The 14,223-nt window shown below is 42.2% G+C and overlaps 1 protein-coding gene and 1 pseudogene across 4 annotated transcripts in view; both read left to right on the top strand.

Moving 5' to 3' along the window:
• Positions 1–589: 589 nt before the first annotated feature.
• Positions 590–14,223, top strand: part of MCU (mitochondrial calcium uniporter) — a gene marked incomplete at its 5' end in the record, with an annotated part of 208,612 nt that continues 194,978 nt past the window's right edge. For all 3 annotated transcript variants that reach the window (XM_082855101.1, XM_082855102.1, XM_082855100.1), the window contains one exon: positions 590–733. In XM_082855101.1, coding sequence (XP_082711227.1) covers positions 590–733 — 144 coding nt within the window. The remainder of the gene's footprint in view (positions 734–14,223) is intronic.
• LOC309971141 (ATP-dependent RNA helicase DDX50-like) lies at positions 6,316–8,634 on the top strand (annotated as a pseudogene). Its single transcript has one exon. The product of its transcript is annotated as an ATP-dependent RNA helicase DDX50-like (transcript).

Below are 14,223 nucleotides of genomic sequence, written 5' to 3'. Positions count from 1 at the left end.
TCACTTTGATAACATGTACTCATTCTGGGACTTTGGTATCATAATCATTCTAGCCCTCCTGTACTATGCTACATATCACAGTCATTGGATCACTCCATGACGGGATAATTTCAGCATATCCAAATACCATTATTTATGAATGATAACTCTGGGCGTGTCGTTGGGAGTTCCAACGTACATAGCTAATGATTACTAATTTGGTGTCTATTTTGCCAACTTAAAACACGAAGCACAGAGCTTTGTACAAATATCCATTTCCCCAGTTACCCTTATCTTAGCTGTATCTTTGGTGAGGATTAGCCGAATCGAATATGCCATCTCTATTGGTGGTATTCTGAGGGGCTCGGGTGCCAATTACCGGTTCCCTAGAATTTGCCCGTAATTGACTATGTCCCACAATAGGTAACTCTGGAAGTGACAGGCAGTCTCTAGTGTGGTTCTCCCGCCTGTCGATTGGGCCTTGCAAGAAGCCCCGCCTCATCAACTCAGTCAAGGGCGACAATTGGACCGGCGCCGGTGAGTGGCGGGTCTTAGCTCCGCCCCGGCCGTCCGCTGCGCTGCCTGGGTCGGCGCCGTTTCCAGTTGAGAGATGGCGGCCGCCGCAGGTAGATCGCTCCTGCTGCTCCTCTCCTCCCGAGGCGGCGGAGGCGCCGGCGGCTGCGGAGCGCTGACTGCAGGCTGCTTCCCCGCGCTGGGCGTCAGCCGCCACCGGCAGCAGCAGCACCACCGGACGGTAAGCGAGCGCGCCCGGCGGCTCCGGGGAGGGCGGGGCGGCGCTGCCGTGTGGGATCAGCAGGCGGGCAGGCCGCCGGGGCAGCGGGCGAGTTACCTCAACTCGCGGCCGCTCCAGAGGTTGCCGGGCACCGAGGAGCCGCCGTGCCCTTCAGGCGCCTGCGGCGGCAACCAGGAAAAAAGGCAGGGCGGAGGAAGCCGAGAGGAGGAGGGGCGACGGCAGGGATGTTCCCGCAGGACCGGGGACACCAGGGCGGGGAAGGGACGGGACTTGAACCTCTCTCTGACCCGCCCCCGATCTCGGTCCCTCCCTCCTTTTTACTTAACAGCTCTGCCCTATTGCTCCCGAACTGAGCCTCGTTCAAGTTGTCCCCTTTCCCTCCTCCTCCAGGCGGGTTGGGGTGTCCTGAGTTGCCGCGGCTGCCTTGTGTATGTGTCAGGAGAGTGGCAGTGCCATACTGCTGGGAACTGTCCCCCGGAGGGCAACCCAGGACCCCAGCGGGGCCGCTCCCTAGTTCTCTTCTCGACCCTCTGGGAACGGGCAAGACAGAAAATCAAACTTTATCCCCCTGTGTGACTTCCTGCGTGTGGGCATGGGGAACAGCACCCTTGCGATGGATGCTGCATTGTTTCAGGAGGCAAGCTCCAACCTCTTAGTTCCTTAAAGGTCCTCGGTGGTGCTTTTGGAGGGCTGCTTTATAAGCTTGTTCACGCGTGCCTGAAGAAGGAAGGTGGGCAGCAGGCAGAGGGGAAGAGAATATGACAAGTTGTTCACAGCGGCAGGGATTTGGTGGTTGTATTAGCCAGTTATTGCTGGCTTTCATTGGCTGGCAACGCACGGGAGTTTCTATTTGAACAGCCTTGGTGTGTGTGTGTGTGTGTGTGTGTGTGTGTGTGTGTGTGTGTGTGTGTGTGTGTGTGTGTGTGTGTGTGTGTGTGTGTGTGTGTGTGTGTGTGTCTTTTTCAGTTGCAAGAGATCAACTTGGCATGGGGTTCTTGACCTAACAAGTCAGCAGGTTCTCTTCCCTTGGACTTTCTAGACCCATACCGTTGGTCTCGAGAAAGTGTAGGTTTTATTTCCTAGGGCTAAGTTGTATAGTGTGGTAATAAGAGAATCACTGCAGACAGCCTGATAGCAGAAAGTAGTACCTTCAGCTCTCAACAAATACACCCACCTGTCTTGTTCTGATCACATAGCTCTTGAGGGAAAATTGAACTGGAGCTTTTCAGAGGATACCCCAAGACTGATGACATTGTAAAATTAAGTGTCTGAAAGAGCAGTGAAAAGAACTAATGCTCTTTAAATGCAAGATGGTATTGTTATTATTAGTCATAGGTATGGACCTATCCTCGTTCTTATGAGAAAACTGTACTTCTTCATTTTGGCATACTGACATATTGCTTTGCTGAAGCTTTTGGGTGAGAGCCGAGCTTTCCACAGTTCAGTTTAGATTTGCATGTTTCATAGCCTCCAGTTATGTGTTTTGTTCTCTTAAAAACATAAGGCAATCCAAAAATCTGATTGCATTCCCCTCCCCCTCAAACTATTTAAAGACTTACCAAGTTGTCTTTATCTCTGTATTTTGATAATACATCTTCTGACTTTGCAGTTTGTTTTTAAGACTATTTGGGTGTGGTATTCATTTAGCATTTTGAAATTTGTGCCTTGTATATTTTCCACTGTGCGAATCTTTCAGTCTGTGAGTGCCTTCCTTGTGCGGGTACTTCATGAAAGTGTTTTTCTGTGCTATTCTGGGGTGGATAAAAGTGATGTGCTGAATTTGAGGTGAAAGCACAACTAAAATGAAGTGTTATTTCTGAAGGGCAGAAGTGTTATATGCATGGTGACTTGCAAATGAACTTAGAATTGTAAGATTTTGAAAAAAGTTGTGCCTGATTATTTAAAATATGTAAACAGTTTTTTTCTTTTTCTACGATTGCTCCGAAGCTATCATGTATTTAGCTCTCTCCATCTGTTATTCTATGATTCCTCGCAAGACTCAATTTGAAAGGTATCTCTTAGAGATTTAACTGTTGACATTTTATGCTTGAAATTAAGACCCAGAAAGGGAGAGACTTGGCCAGGATTACACGATGAATATACAACAGTTTTAGGACTCCCACCCACTCCAGATATTCTGACCCCCTTATTGTGTTCTTTTTATTATAAAGTACAATTTCTCCTTCACATCTTTCTCCTCGCTTATAAAACTTACTATTGTTTGTTATGAAAGTACTGGTATCTCAAAACCCGGTGAGTGAGAATTCTCCTCTGTTAGTTTGAGACACATGTATTAGGCAATATAGGAACAAACCACTGGCTCTTACAAAGGTCCCTGAGAGACACTAAGGTTGAATCTTGCAGAGGTGACATCCTGTGTATGTGCAGCAGATGGCACTCTGTGTCGGACTAGATCACAAGTCCTGCTTTTGCCACTTTTGTTCTGCTGTAGTAGGTATGGTAAATTAGAGCCAGGGGGACATAACCAATTATAGTACTGGTTAATTTTTTGCTTGAGAGGTATGTTTTTTGGAATTCATTTTTTCCAAGTTTGAAGAACAAGTCCAGAGCAATACAGTTCAGCTAATATAGGTAAATGTGATTGCAAAGTAATAAAACATAGCTTGTACCGCCCCCCCCCCCCCCCCAATTAAAACATCATTCAACTGAGTAAATAGGAGAAAAGGTTCAGGGGCTTATTCAGTATTTGTAGCACCATCTAGTGTAATTTTTCCTTTCCTATGTGAAGAGCCTGTTATTGCTTCCCAGCTTGTGACTGTAACTGAGTCTGATGTAAAATATCTGTTGCATGCTTTTCTGTGTGGTTAGTGAAGGTGGCAATTTTCAAGGATGATTCTTTGAGGGGAACAGCCTTTCATTGTGAACTGTGTAATTTCTTTGCTAAATCAAACTGTCTCATCTCTGATTATGACAGCCTGACTGTTGGCATTTCCTAGTGGTCAACGGCTATGCTGAATTGCTAAATCTCTTACTTAAGTCTGTCATTATACTGTTATAGATTGTGGCTGTCCCTTTTTACTTTACACATTGTAGTTCTTTGGCAGTGATGTCATTTCAGTTTAACCTGAAAGTTTTTTTTTTTTACTTTTCTTTTAACCTGAAAGTTTTAACAGAGGTTACATTGCCTGACACAGAGGTAAGTCCCAGTTCTTTAATTGGGCTCCTCATGATCTGGCTAAGTCTTACTTTGCCAGATCCACCCAGCACAAATACTCCACTGTACTTAAGCCAGTGTCTCCTATACCCATATTAAATGTCTGTGCAGTTTTTGCAGGGGAATTTCAGTCTTAACTACTCCACTAACAGCTAAGGTTCATTTTAGGTGAGAGACTGTGACCTTTGACTCCTCTTTGAATCTAACTCCCTCACTTTACAGATGAGAAAACGGACCTAATGGGAACTGAGGGAAGTGACTTTTCTGTTATGTTTGTGGTTAATGACATCTGGGATAAAAATTCTTTTAAATGGAGGTGGATTCAAGGAGAAATCCTAGTCTGAATCTTCACATGTGTGTTTCCTAGCTCTTAATCCCTTTCCATTGTTCTATTCTGTCTTCTCTGAATGCTGATAGGACTTATTATTTTCAGGACACAGATTGACACTGGCTTGTTCTCTAAATGTTTCATTTGTGGGTACCTTATCTTACTGGGCAGCGATTGTGTATCTTGTTACCTTTTTGTCTCTCATAGACTCCAGAGCAGTACTAGGTACGTAGATAACACTCAGACAAGCATTAATTGAATACGCACCCTTTTGTCTGCTTGCCAGTGAAAAGGTGTGCTCTACTCCCCACCCCACCCCACCCCCCACCCCCCCCACCCCCCCCCACCCCCGCCTCCCGGTTTGACTTTTTTAATGACCTGTTGCTTAGGTAACCACATTTGGGTTACTGCTTTAAGTTTGGTATTGCCAGTGCTGTCTTTGGTTGTACATTACACTTCTTTATGGTGGACTGATGCAGAGTTGGTAACATTGGATTAGCTCTACAGTGGTACACACTTTCTATCCAAAGAAGCAAAAGTATGATAAATACCCAGATTATTAGGAATATATGTTTGAATCAGAGTCTAGATTTATTGTTGTTTTAGTTGACGATAATATTAAGATTTTGAAGGTTGTGGATAAATATGCTTAGAGCAGATTTATTATGGAAACTTTATCTTAAAATCTTGCTTATTTTGAACCCCATAAAATAGTCGAATGAGTAAATTTGGATTTAGTCAACAAATTCTGATTATTTGAACTTTTCTGAGTCTCAAGGGGCTCTATTTTATGCTTTATGGAACTCTAAGAGGGAATCTAAATAGAAATGCAGCATCAAGAATGGTGTATGTTGGACTTCCCTGGTGGTGCAGTGGTTAAGAATCCACCTGCCAATGCAGCGGATATGGGTTCGAGCCCCGGTACAGGAATATCCCACATACTGTGCAGCAACTAAGCCCATGCGCCACAACTACTGAGCCTGCTCTCTAGACCCCGCATGCCACAACTACTAAGCCTGTGTGCCACGACTACTGAAGCCGGTGCGCCTAGAGCCCGTGCTCCACAACAAGAGAAGCCACTGCACTGAGGAGCCCACACACCACAACAAAGAGTAGCCCCTGCTCGCCGCCACAACTAGAGAAAGCCGGCGCGCAGCAATGAAGACCCAATGCAGCCAAAAAATTAGTTAATTAATTAATTAAAAAAAAAAGAATGGTGTATGTTGAAGACAGTAAATTGAATGCGAATTTTGGTTTTGGGGCTGCCTACTGTTTGAAAGGGAAATCAAGGAGTGGTCATGGTCTTCTATAGTAGCACTTCGTTGATACCATAGTCTGAATAACTACTAAGATGTTGCTTTTATTTCTTTTTATATTCTAGCTTTGTGCTCTGTGGGTTTTCTTTAAAAAATTACTGTTTGTTTTCCTGTGATTAAGGACAACATTACCTTTTAAGATCTCAAGATAACCACTCAATATAGGGGAATCCTCTATTCTTTATTTGACTGATTAATACAATACTGGAACAACGTGTTATTAGGAAAACTAAGATGTTACCATGGAAGACATGTACTTAAAAGAGTCCTAGAATTTAGAGCTCAACAAGACAAGGTTAAGTAAATAAAAGTTCAGGAACAGTAAAGTGGCTTTTTCCTTGGTAGCCCAGCAAGTTACTGCAGAGCTGAAAATGGCTCACACATCTGCTGGTTTTCCCATTAAGTTCTTTTTCTATGAAATTACAAAATTCTGTGTTTCATTCTAAAAATGATTAAGCTGAGACTGGTTGTTAGAAGTGAATTGGGGGAAGTGATGCACGGCCCTGTCTGGGAGGCTGCCCTGCCCCCGCTTCCTTTCACCCTGTCGCTGCCCGCAGGTGGTTGTGGCCGCAGTGCCCAGAGGGAGGTGGTGGCAGCGGTGGCTGCGAATGATGCCTGGGAAGCTCCTATGCGGGGACATTATGGAGTTGGAGGCGCCTTTGGAGACAGCCAGAGGAAGGAGAGGCAAAAGAGCTCTGTGGATGTCGGAATTTCAGATAAGGGATTATGGACGTGTACTTCCCTTATAGGGTTGTTAGGAAGATTTAAACTAGATAAGCTGAAAACTTATTACACAATGCTGGAGCGATAGAAGGAAGTCAAGGCACCATTATGACCCAGATGAGAAATCAGAAACAAGAGGAAATGGTGTTGCAGGTGACCTGGATGCTCCCAAACCCAAAAAAAGCTAAAATGAAAGAGAAGCTAAATGGTGACACCAAGGAAGGATGTCATAGACTTTCAGATGAATTTTCTAAATCTCATAAGTCAAGAAGAAAAGATCTGTCAAATGGAGATACTGATGAATATGAAAAAAAAAGTGAGTGTCATCCTTAGATAGTTCTACTCAGAAATCAAGTGATAATAAACTAGAAGAGACCCTAATACGTGAACAGAAAGAAGGAGCCTTCTCCAATTTCCCTATTTCTGAAGAGACTATAAAGCTTCTGAAAGGTCTAGGGGTAACATATCTCTTTCCTATTCAAATTAAGACTTTTGGTCCTGTATATGAAGGAAAAGATTTAATTGCTCAAGCACAGACAGGAACAGGAAAGACATTCTCTTTTGCCATCCCCTTGATTGAAAGACTCCAAAGAAATCAAGAGACAATTAAAAAAAGCCACTCACCAAAGGTACTTGTTTTGGCTCCTACAAGGGAACTGGCAAACCAAGTAGCCAAAGACTTCAAAGATATAACTAGGAAACTCAGTGTGGTGTGTTTTTATGGTGGAACATCATATCAAAACCAAATGAATCATTTTCGAATTGGTATTGACATCTTGGTTGGGACCCCTGCTCGTATCAAAGATCATCTGCAGAGCGGCCGATTAGATCTTTCTAAACTGCACCACGTTGTGCTGGATGAAGTGGATCAAATGTTAGATTTAGGTTTTGTGGAACAAGTTGAAGATATTATCCACAAATCCTACAAAACTGATTCTGAAGACAATCCTCAGACTTTACATTTTTCTGCAACTTGCCCACAGTGGGTATACAAAGTTGCAAAAAAATACATGAAATCCAGATACAAACAGGTTGACCTTGTTGGGAAAATGACTCAAAAGGCTGCAACTACTGTGGAACATCTGACCATCCAGTGCCATTAATCTCAGAGGCCAGCAGTTATTGGAGATGTCCTTCAAGTCTACAGTGGGTCTGAAGGGAGGGCTATTATCTTCTGTGAGACCAAAAAGAATGTAACTGATATGGCCATGAATCCACACATAAAACAGAATGCCCAGTGTTTACATGGCGACGTTGCACAGTCACAAAGAGAAATTACACTGAAAGGCTTCAGAGAGGGTAGTTTTGGTGGCAGCCAATGTTGCTGCCCGTGGTTTGGACATTCCTGAGGTTGACCTGGTTATTCAGAGTTTACCTCCACAGGATGTTGAGTCCTATATTCATCTCTCTGGATGCACAGATAGAGCTGGTTGGACAGGGATTTGCATATGTTTTTATCAACCAAGAGAAAGAGGTCAACTAAGGTATGTGGAACAAAAAACAGGAATTACTTTTAAACGTGTAGGTGTTCCTTCTACAATGGATTTAATCAAATCTAAAAGCATGGATGCCATCAAGTCTCTGGCTTGCATTTCTTATGCTGCTGTTGATTTTTTCTGACCATCAGCTCAGAGACTGATAAAGAGAAAGGGGCAGTGGATGCATTGGCTGCAGCATTAGCCCACATCTCTGGCGCATCAAGTTTTGAACCACGTTCTTTGATCACCTCTGATAAGGGGGTTGTGACCATGATTCTGGAAGCCCAGAAGAAATACAGGATGTTAGCTGTGCTTGGAAAGAACTTAACAGAAAGTTGAGTAGTAATACTGTGTCCCAAATTACCAGAATATGCCTCCTAAAAGGAAATATGGGCATTTGCTTTGATATTCCCACAACTGAGAATGGTTACAGGCAGAGTGGCATGATTCAGACTGGGTACTCTCAGTGCCAGCCAAGTTGCCTGAAATTGAAGAATATTATGATGGAAACACATCTTCTAATTCCAGACAGAGGAGTGGCTGGTCAAGTGGCTGGTCAGGTGGTCGATATGGTGGCCGGTCAGGTAGACAGAGTCGACAGGGGAGTCGGTCAGGAAGTCGACAAGATGGTAGAAGACGAAGTGAGAACAGAAATTGATCGAGAAGCGGGGGCCACAAACAGAGTTTTGACTGAGATAGTTAATCTACCAGTGTGAGCTTGCCTGTTTCTGCCTAATCATGTACATTATCCACCAAAAATTAGGTCATCATAGTTGAGGTCTGTGTCTGCTGTTTGCAAAGAAGTTGGTTGTATTTTTTTTAACTATTTCGCAAGAATGGTTGTAAACAAATCTACTTATCCAGTTATACCTTTGAACAAAAAAACCTCCTTTAAAAAAAAAAAAACGTGGGCTTCCCTGGTGGCGCAGTGGTTGAGAGTCCGCCTGCCGATGCAGAGGACACAGGTTCGTGCCCCGGTCTGGGAAGATCCCACATGCCGTGGAGCGGCTGGGCCCATGAGCCATGGCCGCTGAGCCTGTGCATCCGGAGCCTGTGCTCCGCAACGGGAGAGGCCACAACAGTGAGAGGCCCGCGTACCACAAAAAAAAAAAAAAAAAAAAAAAAGTGAATTCGGGTCAGATTCTTCCAGTAAGACCCTAAAGTCAAACTGAATCTTGAATAGTTACTTCCTGATTTAGATCAAGCTTGAGGACATCTGATAAAAAATTGACCTCTGCAGCTGAACACAGAAGGGAAACAATCTGTTTATTTATTTCACTGCACTTTGCTTGCATTGAGACAGCCTGTGTAAAAATGAAAGTTGACTTCAAGCAAAGTAATTTTAATAAGTTTAGTGAATTCTTGACTCATAAACCGTGTACAGGCTTGATTTTTTTTTATTGATAAAAGCATAACTTGGTAAATTATATCATTGACTGGGTCTAATAGCATACTAAAGCTGAACTTTTTCTAATACAGTTCTGGAATAATTGGATAGTATGACATTGCATTTTGACATCTCTCTTAAAAATAAGAGGCTTTCCCAAAAGTTCTTTAATGACATTAATAATATTTATTAATCCAAAAGAGTGAGGTCTTTACCTTTTATGCTTCGTTACTAAAGTTTTCAGTTTTTACATTTTTTAAATTTATTGTCCACTTTATTTTGGGGAGAGCACTTGTAATAATCACCAGAAAATTGTTGAGCAGAGCCCATTGGGTGTATGATACTATCCAGAGGACAGTCTCAAATGTACAGTCCTGAGCCGTACTACCTTATAGGTTTCAAGATTTTTTTTTTTTTTTTTGCGGTACGCAGGCCTCTCACTGTTGTGGCCTCTCCCGTTGCGGAGCACAGGCTCCGGACGCGCAGGCTCAGCGGCCATGGCTCACGGGCCCAGCCGCTCCGCGGCATGTGGGATCTTCCTGGACCGGGGCACAAACCTGCGTCCCCTGCATCGGCAGGCGGAGTCTCAACCACTGCGCCACCAGGGAAGCCCAGGTTTCAAGGTTTTTTAAATTCTTTTTTTGCCTTCTCAGACAGGCCCACTTTGTATAATACTTCTTACTTACCTATAGTAAATGGTGTTACAGGATGTTTAAGAGTATTAATGTCTGCTTTAAACTTTAGAGGAAGTTAATGCAACTGATAGTTTATAAAATAACAGGAGAGCAAATAGGTCAGCTGAACTACCTGACCTGTAAAGATAGAGGAGTAGATACGGAAGAAAGCATTTAAGAGCTAAACGCACTGTGTTTCCATGTTTAATTCTCACCATAACCCTATAAGAGGTATTATTGTGCTAGTTTGATATATTGTGCTAGTTTGAGGAAATTGAGGACGGGATAGGTTCATTTCTTCTTACGTGTCATAAACTGTTTTAATGATAGGGATGCAAAGATGGACAAATGTTTTGGAGCTGGGATTTAAGCCTACGTCTGGCTAGAATTAAAGCTGTACCATGCTGGTTGTCAGTGTGGGTCTTCCTTCCTTTTCAGCACCTGCTCCTTCAGTTTTGTTACTTTCTCAAGCATCTGCTGCAGTTTTTTCCAAGACACCTCACCATCCCTCCCACTGACTACATTTCTTAAATCTCTTTCTCCACCCTCTCCCCCCCCCCCCGTATTAACTGATAAGAGTCTAAGGTATTACGCCTACCCCCCACCCCCCTCCAAATCTTTGAAGTTTAGTTTAAGATTCTAAAAAGTCCCACCCAGTAAACCTGGTAATTACTGAGCATTGCTTCTATATCAAGCACTTTTATAACATTGTGTAGTATACTCCACAACAACCCTTCAGGCAAAATACCATCCCCATTGTACAGATGAGAAAATAAAGACCTAGAAAGGTTAATACCTAGAGTCATTCAGAATATATCTGTGGAACTCCTATTCTGTGAGACACTGTGCTGGTAAGGAGAGATGTTTCTGTTGTGGTTCTAAGAGTTCACAGTCTGGCCAGGAGACAAGACTATAAACAAGACTGTAACTGGCTGTGCTTTTTTTTTTTCCCTATGGAGGTCAGTGGGAGCACTTAGACTTACCCGAGGATGTTGGGGAAGGTTTCAATGGTGAGGCCTTGCTTGAGCTGAAATATGAGGAAATATAATGTGTGGGGGACTGAAAAGGTTGGTTCATATTCCAGGCAGCACTAGTATCTAACATGACAATATGAGGGAGTATGATGTATTTGAGAAACAGCCAGTAATTTGTTACAACTGGATATGAGCAAGAATAGCTGAAGATTATTAGGCTGGACAGTAGCAGTGATACCAATAATAATTAATATTTATGAAGTGCACCATGTGCCAAGCACTGTACACAGTCTCACTTAATTCTTGTGACACCCTGTGAGTAGGTATTGTTATTATCCTCATTTTACAGATAGTGAAACTGAGTTGCATCAGATTGGTTAAGTGATTTGCCCAGACAGTCAGTTAGTGACACATAGCTAGTAAATGACTTGCCTAGGATAACGCAGCTAGCGAATGGCATACCCAGCATATAAAGCCAAGTAGTCTGGCTACAGAGCCTGTCTCTTCACCACTTGCTGTGGTGAGGGATCAGATTGTGAAAGGACTTGTGAAGGAGCTGACATTTTATGTTGTAGTTCAGTGGTTTTTTAAAAAACTCAACCCACAGTAGAAATACCTTTTATGTTATGATTGAGCACATGCATGTGTGCATAAAACTAGGAAAAGTCTCATGAAGCAATATTTTTACTATGTATGCATAGTTTCTGTTCTCTTTTCTTAAGGAAATTCTGGTTGGGACTCATTTAAACTGATTCTACAATTTAAGCCACAGTTTGGAAAATTACTACTTGTCCGTAGGTGAGCATTGGAAGAATTTCAAGTAAGGGAATCACATGGTTATGTTTGTGCTTTTAGGTAGGTCACACTGACAGCAGTGTGAAGGCTTAATTGGAGAGGATGGGACTGGAAAGACAGACACCAGTAAGGAACATCTTAATGGACCAGGCAAAAGATGTCTGAACTAGGACAGCAGCCTTGACGATGGAGAAAAGAGAATAGAGAGAAGGGAGATATAGGAAGTAGAGTTGATAGTCCACAACTAATCATCAAGTTCTATCACTCATCTACTAAGTACTAGGTAGAAAGACAGTTCAATTCAAGACCTGTGTTACTGTGTTACTCAGGTACTGAAATTTTATTTCTTGACTTTTTTTGTGTGTTCCTTTTTATCATCGTGTGAAACATGCTTCTTTGTTGTCTTTTCTACACCTCTGCTTTTTTTGTTTTGTTTTGTTTTTTTGTTTTTTTGCGGTACGTGGGCCTCTCACTGTTGTGGCATCTCCCGTTGCGGAGCACAGGCTCCGGACGCGCATGGCTCACGGGACCAGCCGCTCCGCGGCATGTGGGATCTTCCCGGACCGGGGCACGAACCCGTGTCCCCTGCATTGGCAGGTGGACTCTCAACCACTGTGCCACCAGGGAAGCCCCTGCTTTTGTATTTTAAAAAAACTGGTTTAATTATTTTTAAATGATTTAAAAATTTATATATAAAATCAGACATCCACCTTATCCCCTTATTTCTGCCTCCCCCTGCCCCCACCTCATACTATCAGAATCTGGAAGATTTGCATAGCAGTATGAAAAAGTTCACATAGCATGATGAGCACTCGGCAAATCTTTGCTGAAAGAATGTGTCCTGTGTATTACACTCTCCCAAAGCAGAAACTCTTAACATTATGTTCATTAACTAGAGGAATACTTTTGAGTAATTTTCTTGAACTCTGTCCTCTTTAACTTTCCATTTTTGTAATATTTGACTCCATTTAGGGAATAGTAAGCATTGTATGTGTGATGATCTTTTTAAAAAACAAACAAAATAAACAACATAACTAGCCATTCCTAAGCATGAAATCTTAGTAAAATTTTAGCAGTTTTTCTTCCCATATTATAAATGTAGATATACAAGATTCCTACCGCTTCTGCCACTCTAGTTTCTCAAGAGCATTATTATATATATATATAATTGAGAACAAGTTATTTGGAGTGATTCTCTAACACTTTAATTGACTGGACCTTACTGGATTGCTGTTTTTAGAGAGCACATATTCTTTGGTCTTCTAGGTATTATAATACAAAGGTAAGTATTTACTTGATAATTATAACAGTTTTTTAGAGACATTACAGTATCTGCTCTACCAGAGGAGATTGTATTTGAGATGTAGTTGATGAACCTTTTGAAATCTTATGGGAGCAAAGAATAGCTGTACCATCACAGAATCTTTTAATAGTTTTCTGAGAGTTAAATAAATGAAAAGATGGAAGTGGTGAGAGAGAGAGAGAGAGAGAGTGTGTGTGTGTGTGTGTGTGTGTGTGTGTGTGTGTGTTTTGCAGTCACCAAAATAAAGAGTAAGTAATTGAAGAGAATTAGGTGCCATGTGGTATAATAGTTAGGGGTCTGGGTTCTGCTTTCTCTTCCATTAACTTGCTGTTTGACCTTGGACAAGTGATGTAACCTCTTTGATCCTATTATTTTTGTTGCTTAAATAAGGATGCTTGATTAGGTGAGCCTAAAGGGCTTCTTTAATTCTAAGTTATGTATCATTTTTATATAACACTTGACAAGTAACTTTTATGTTGTTTCATTGGGTAGCTTGTATAAAATCATAAACAGACGGACATATATTTGCTTATTCTCACAAGGGCCAAGGACTTGAAGTGAAGAAAAAGAGCCTTCCAATTCCTTTTCAGGACAGTTTGCATAATTACTTTCTGACATCTTGGTGAACAATTTACCCTGCATTCCTCATAATTCATCAAGCCTTTATTCCCATCTTTCTCTTTTTTCTTATCAGTTCAAACTGCTGAGGGAGTTGGGGAAGAGGTAGAGATGTGGTGGGGAATTCAGAGTTGGAGAGAGAGGAGGAGGAAAAAAGCAGTTAATGCTGGAGTGTTTGAGGGGAGACAGGACTGTGCTAATAATTTAATTATGAGTTGTGGCCTGCCAGCTTGAAACAGAAAATGTTTCTTTGTATTTACACTACAGGAATCCCCAGTGGGAAAATCTTAAGTGATTAATTGCTGGTAGCAGTCTGTTCTCCCAAACTCTGTGAACTGAGTCTAATATAGTGTCATGAATGTAGACATTCAGTCAGTGTTGGACAAATGAGAGTCCAGCACTGAGTTAAAAAATCCTAGGGACCATTGTCTAAATCCTTCAACCTGGTGAATAATGCAGGTGTGTATCATCTTGTTCTCTGCCTAGATTCTGCAGTAATGGGAATCATAGAACTATGAAGAAGGAATTACTTTTCTTTGATTCAGGCAGCAGCTAGTAATCTTAAAAGAGTGCACAGATTGTGCTGAAACAAGCATGGCTGTATAAAACGCTAAGTAAAAATAGTAACGGAAAAAGATTGTAGTGCTGTTATGCTATAGGTAATTTAAGAAATTGACACAATGACAACTACCTGGTAGGTGTTTGGAGCAAGTGAGGGA

This window comes from Leucopleurus acutus (genome assembly GCF_964270905.1).
Source record: "Leucopleurus acutus genome assembly, chromosome: 14".
Taxonomy (NCBI): domain Eukaryota; kingdom Metazoa; phylum Chordata; class Mammalia; order Artiodactyla; family Delphinidae; genus Leucopleurus; species Leucopleurus acutus.
The sequence above is the reverse complement of the archived record's forward strand: the minus strand, read 5'-3'. Positions and strand labels throughout refer to the sequence as shown.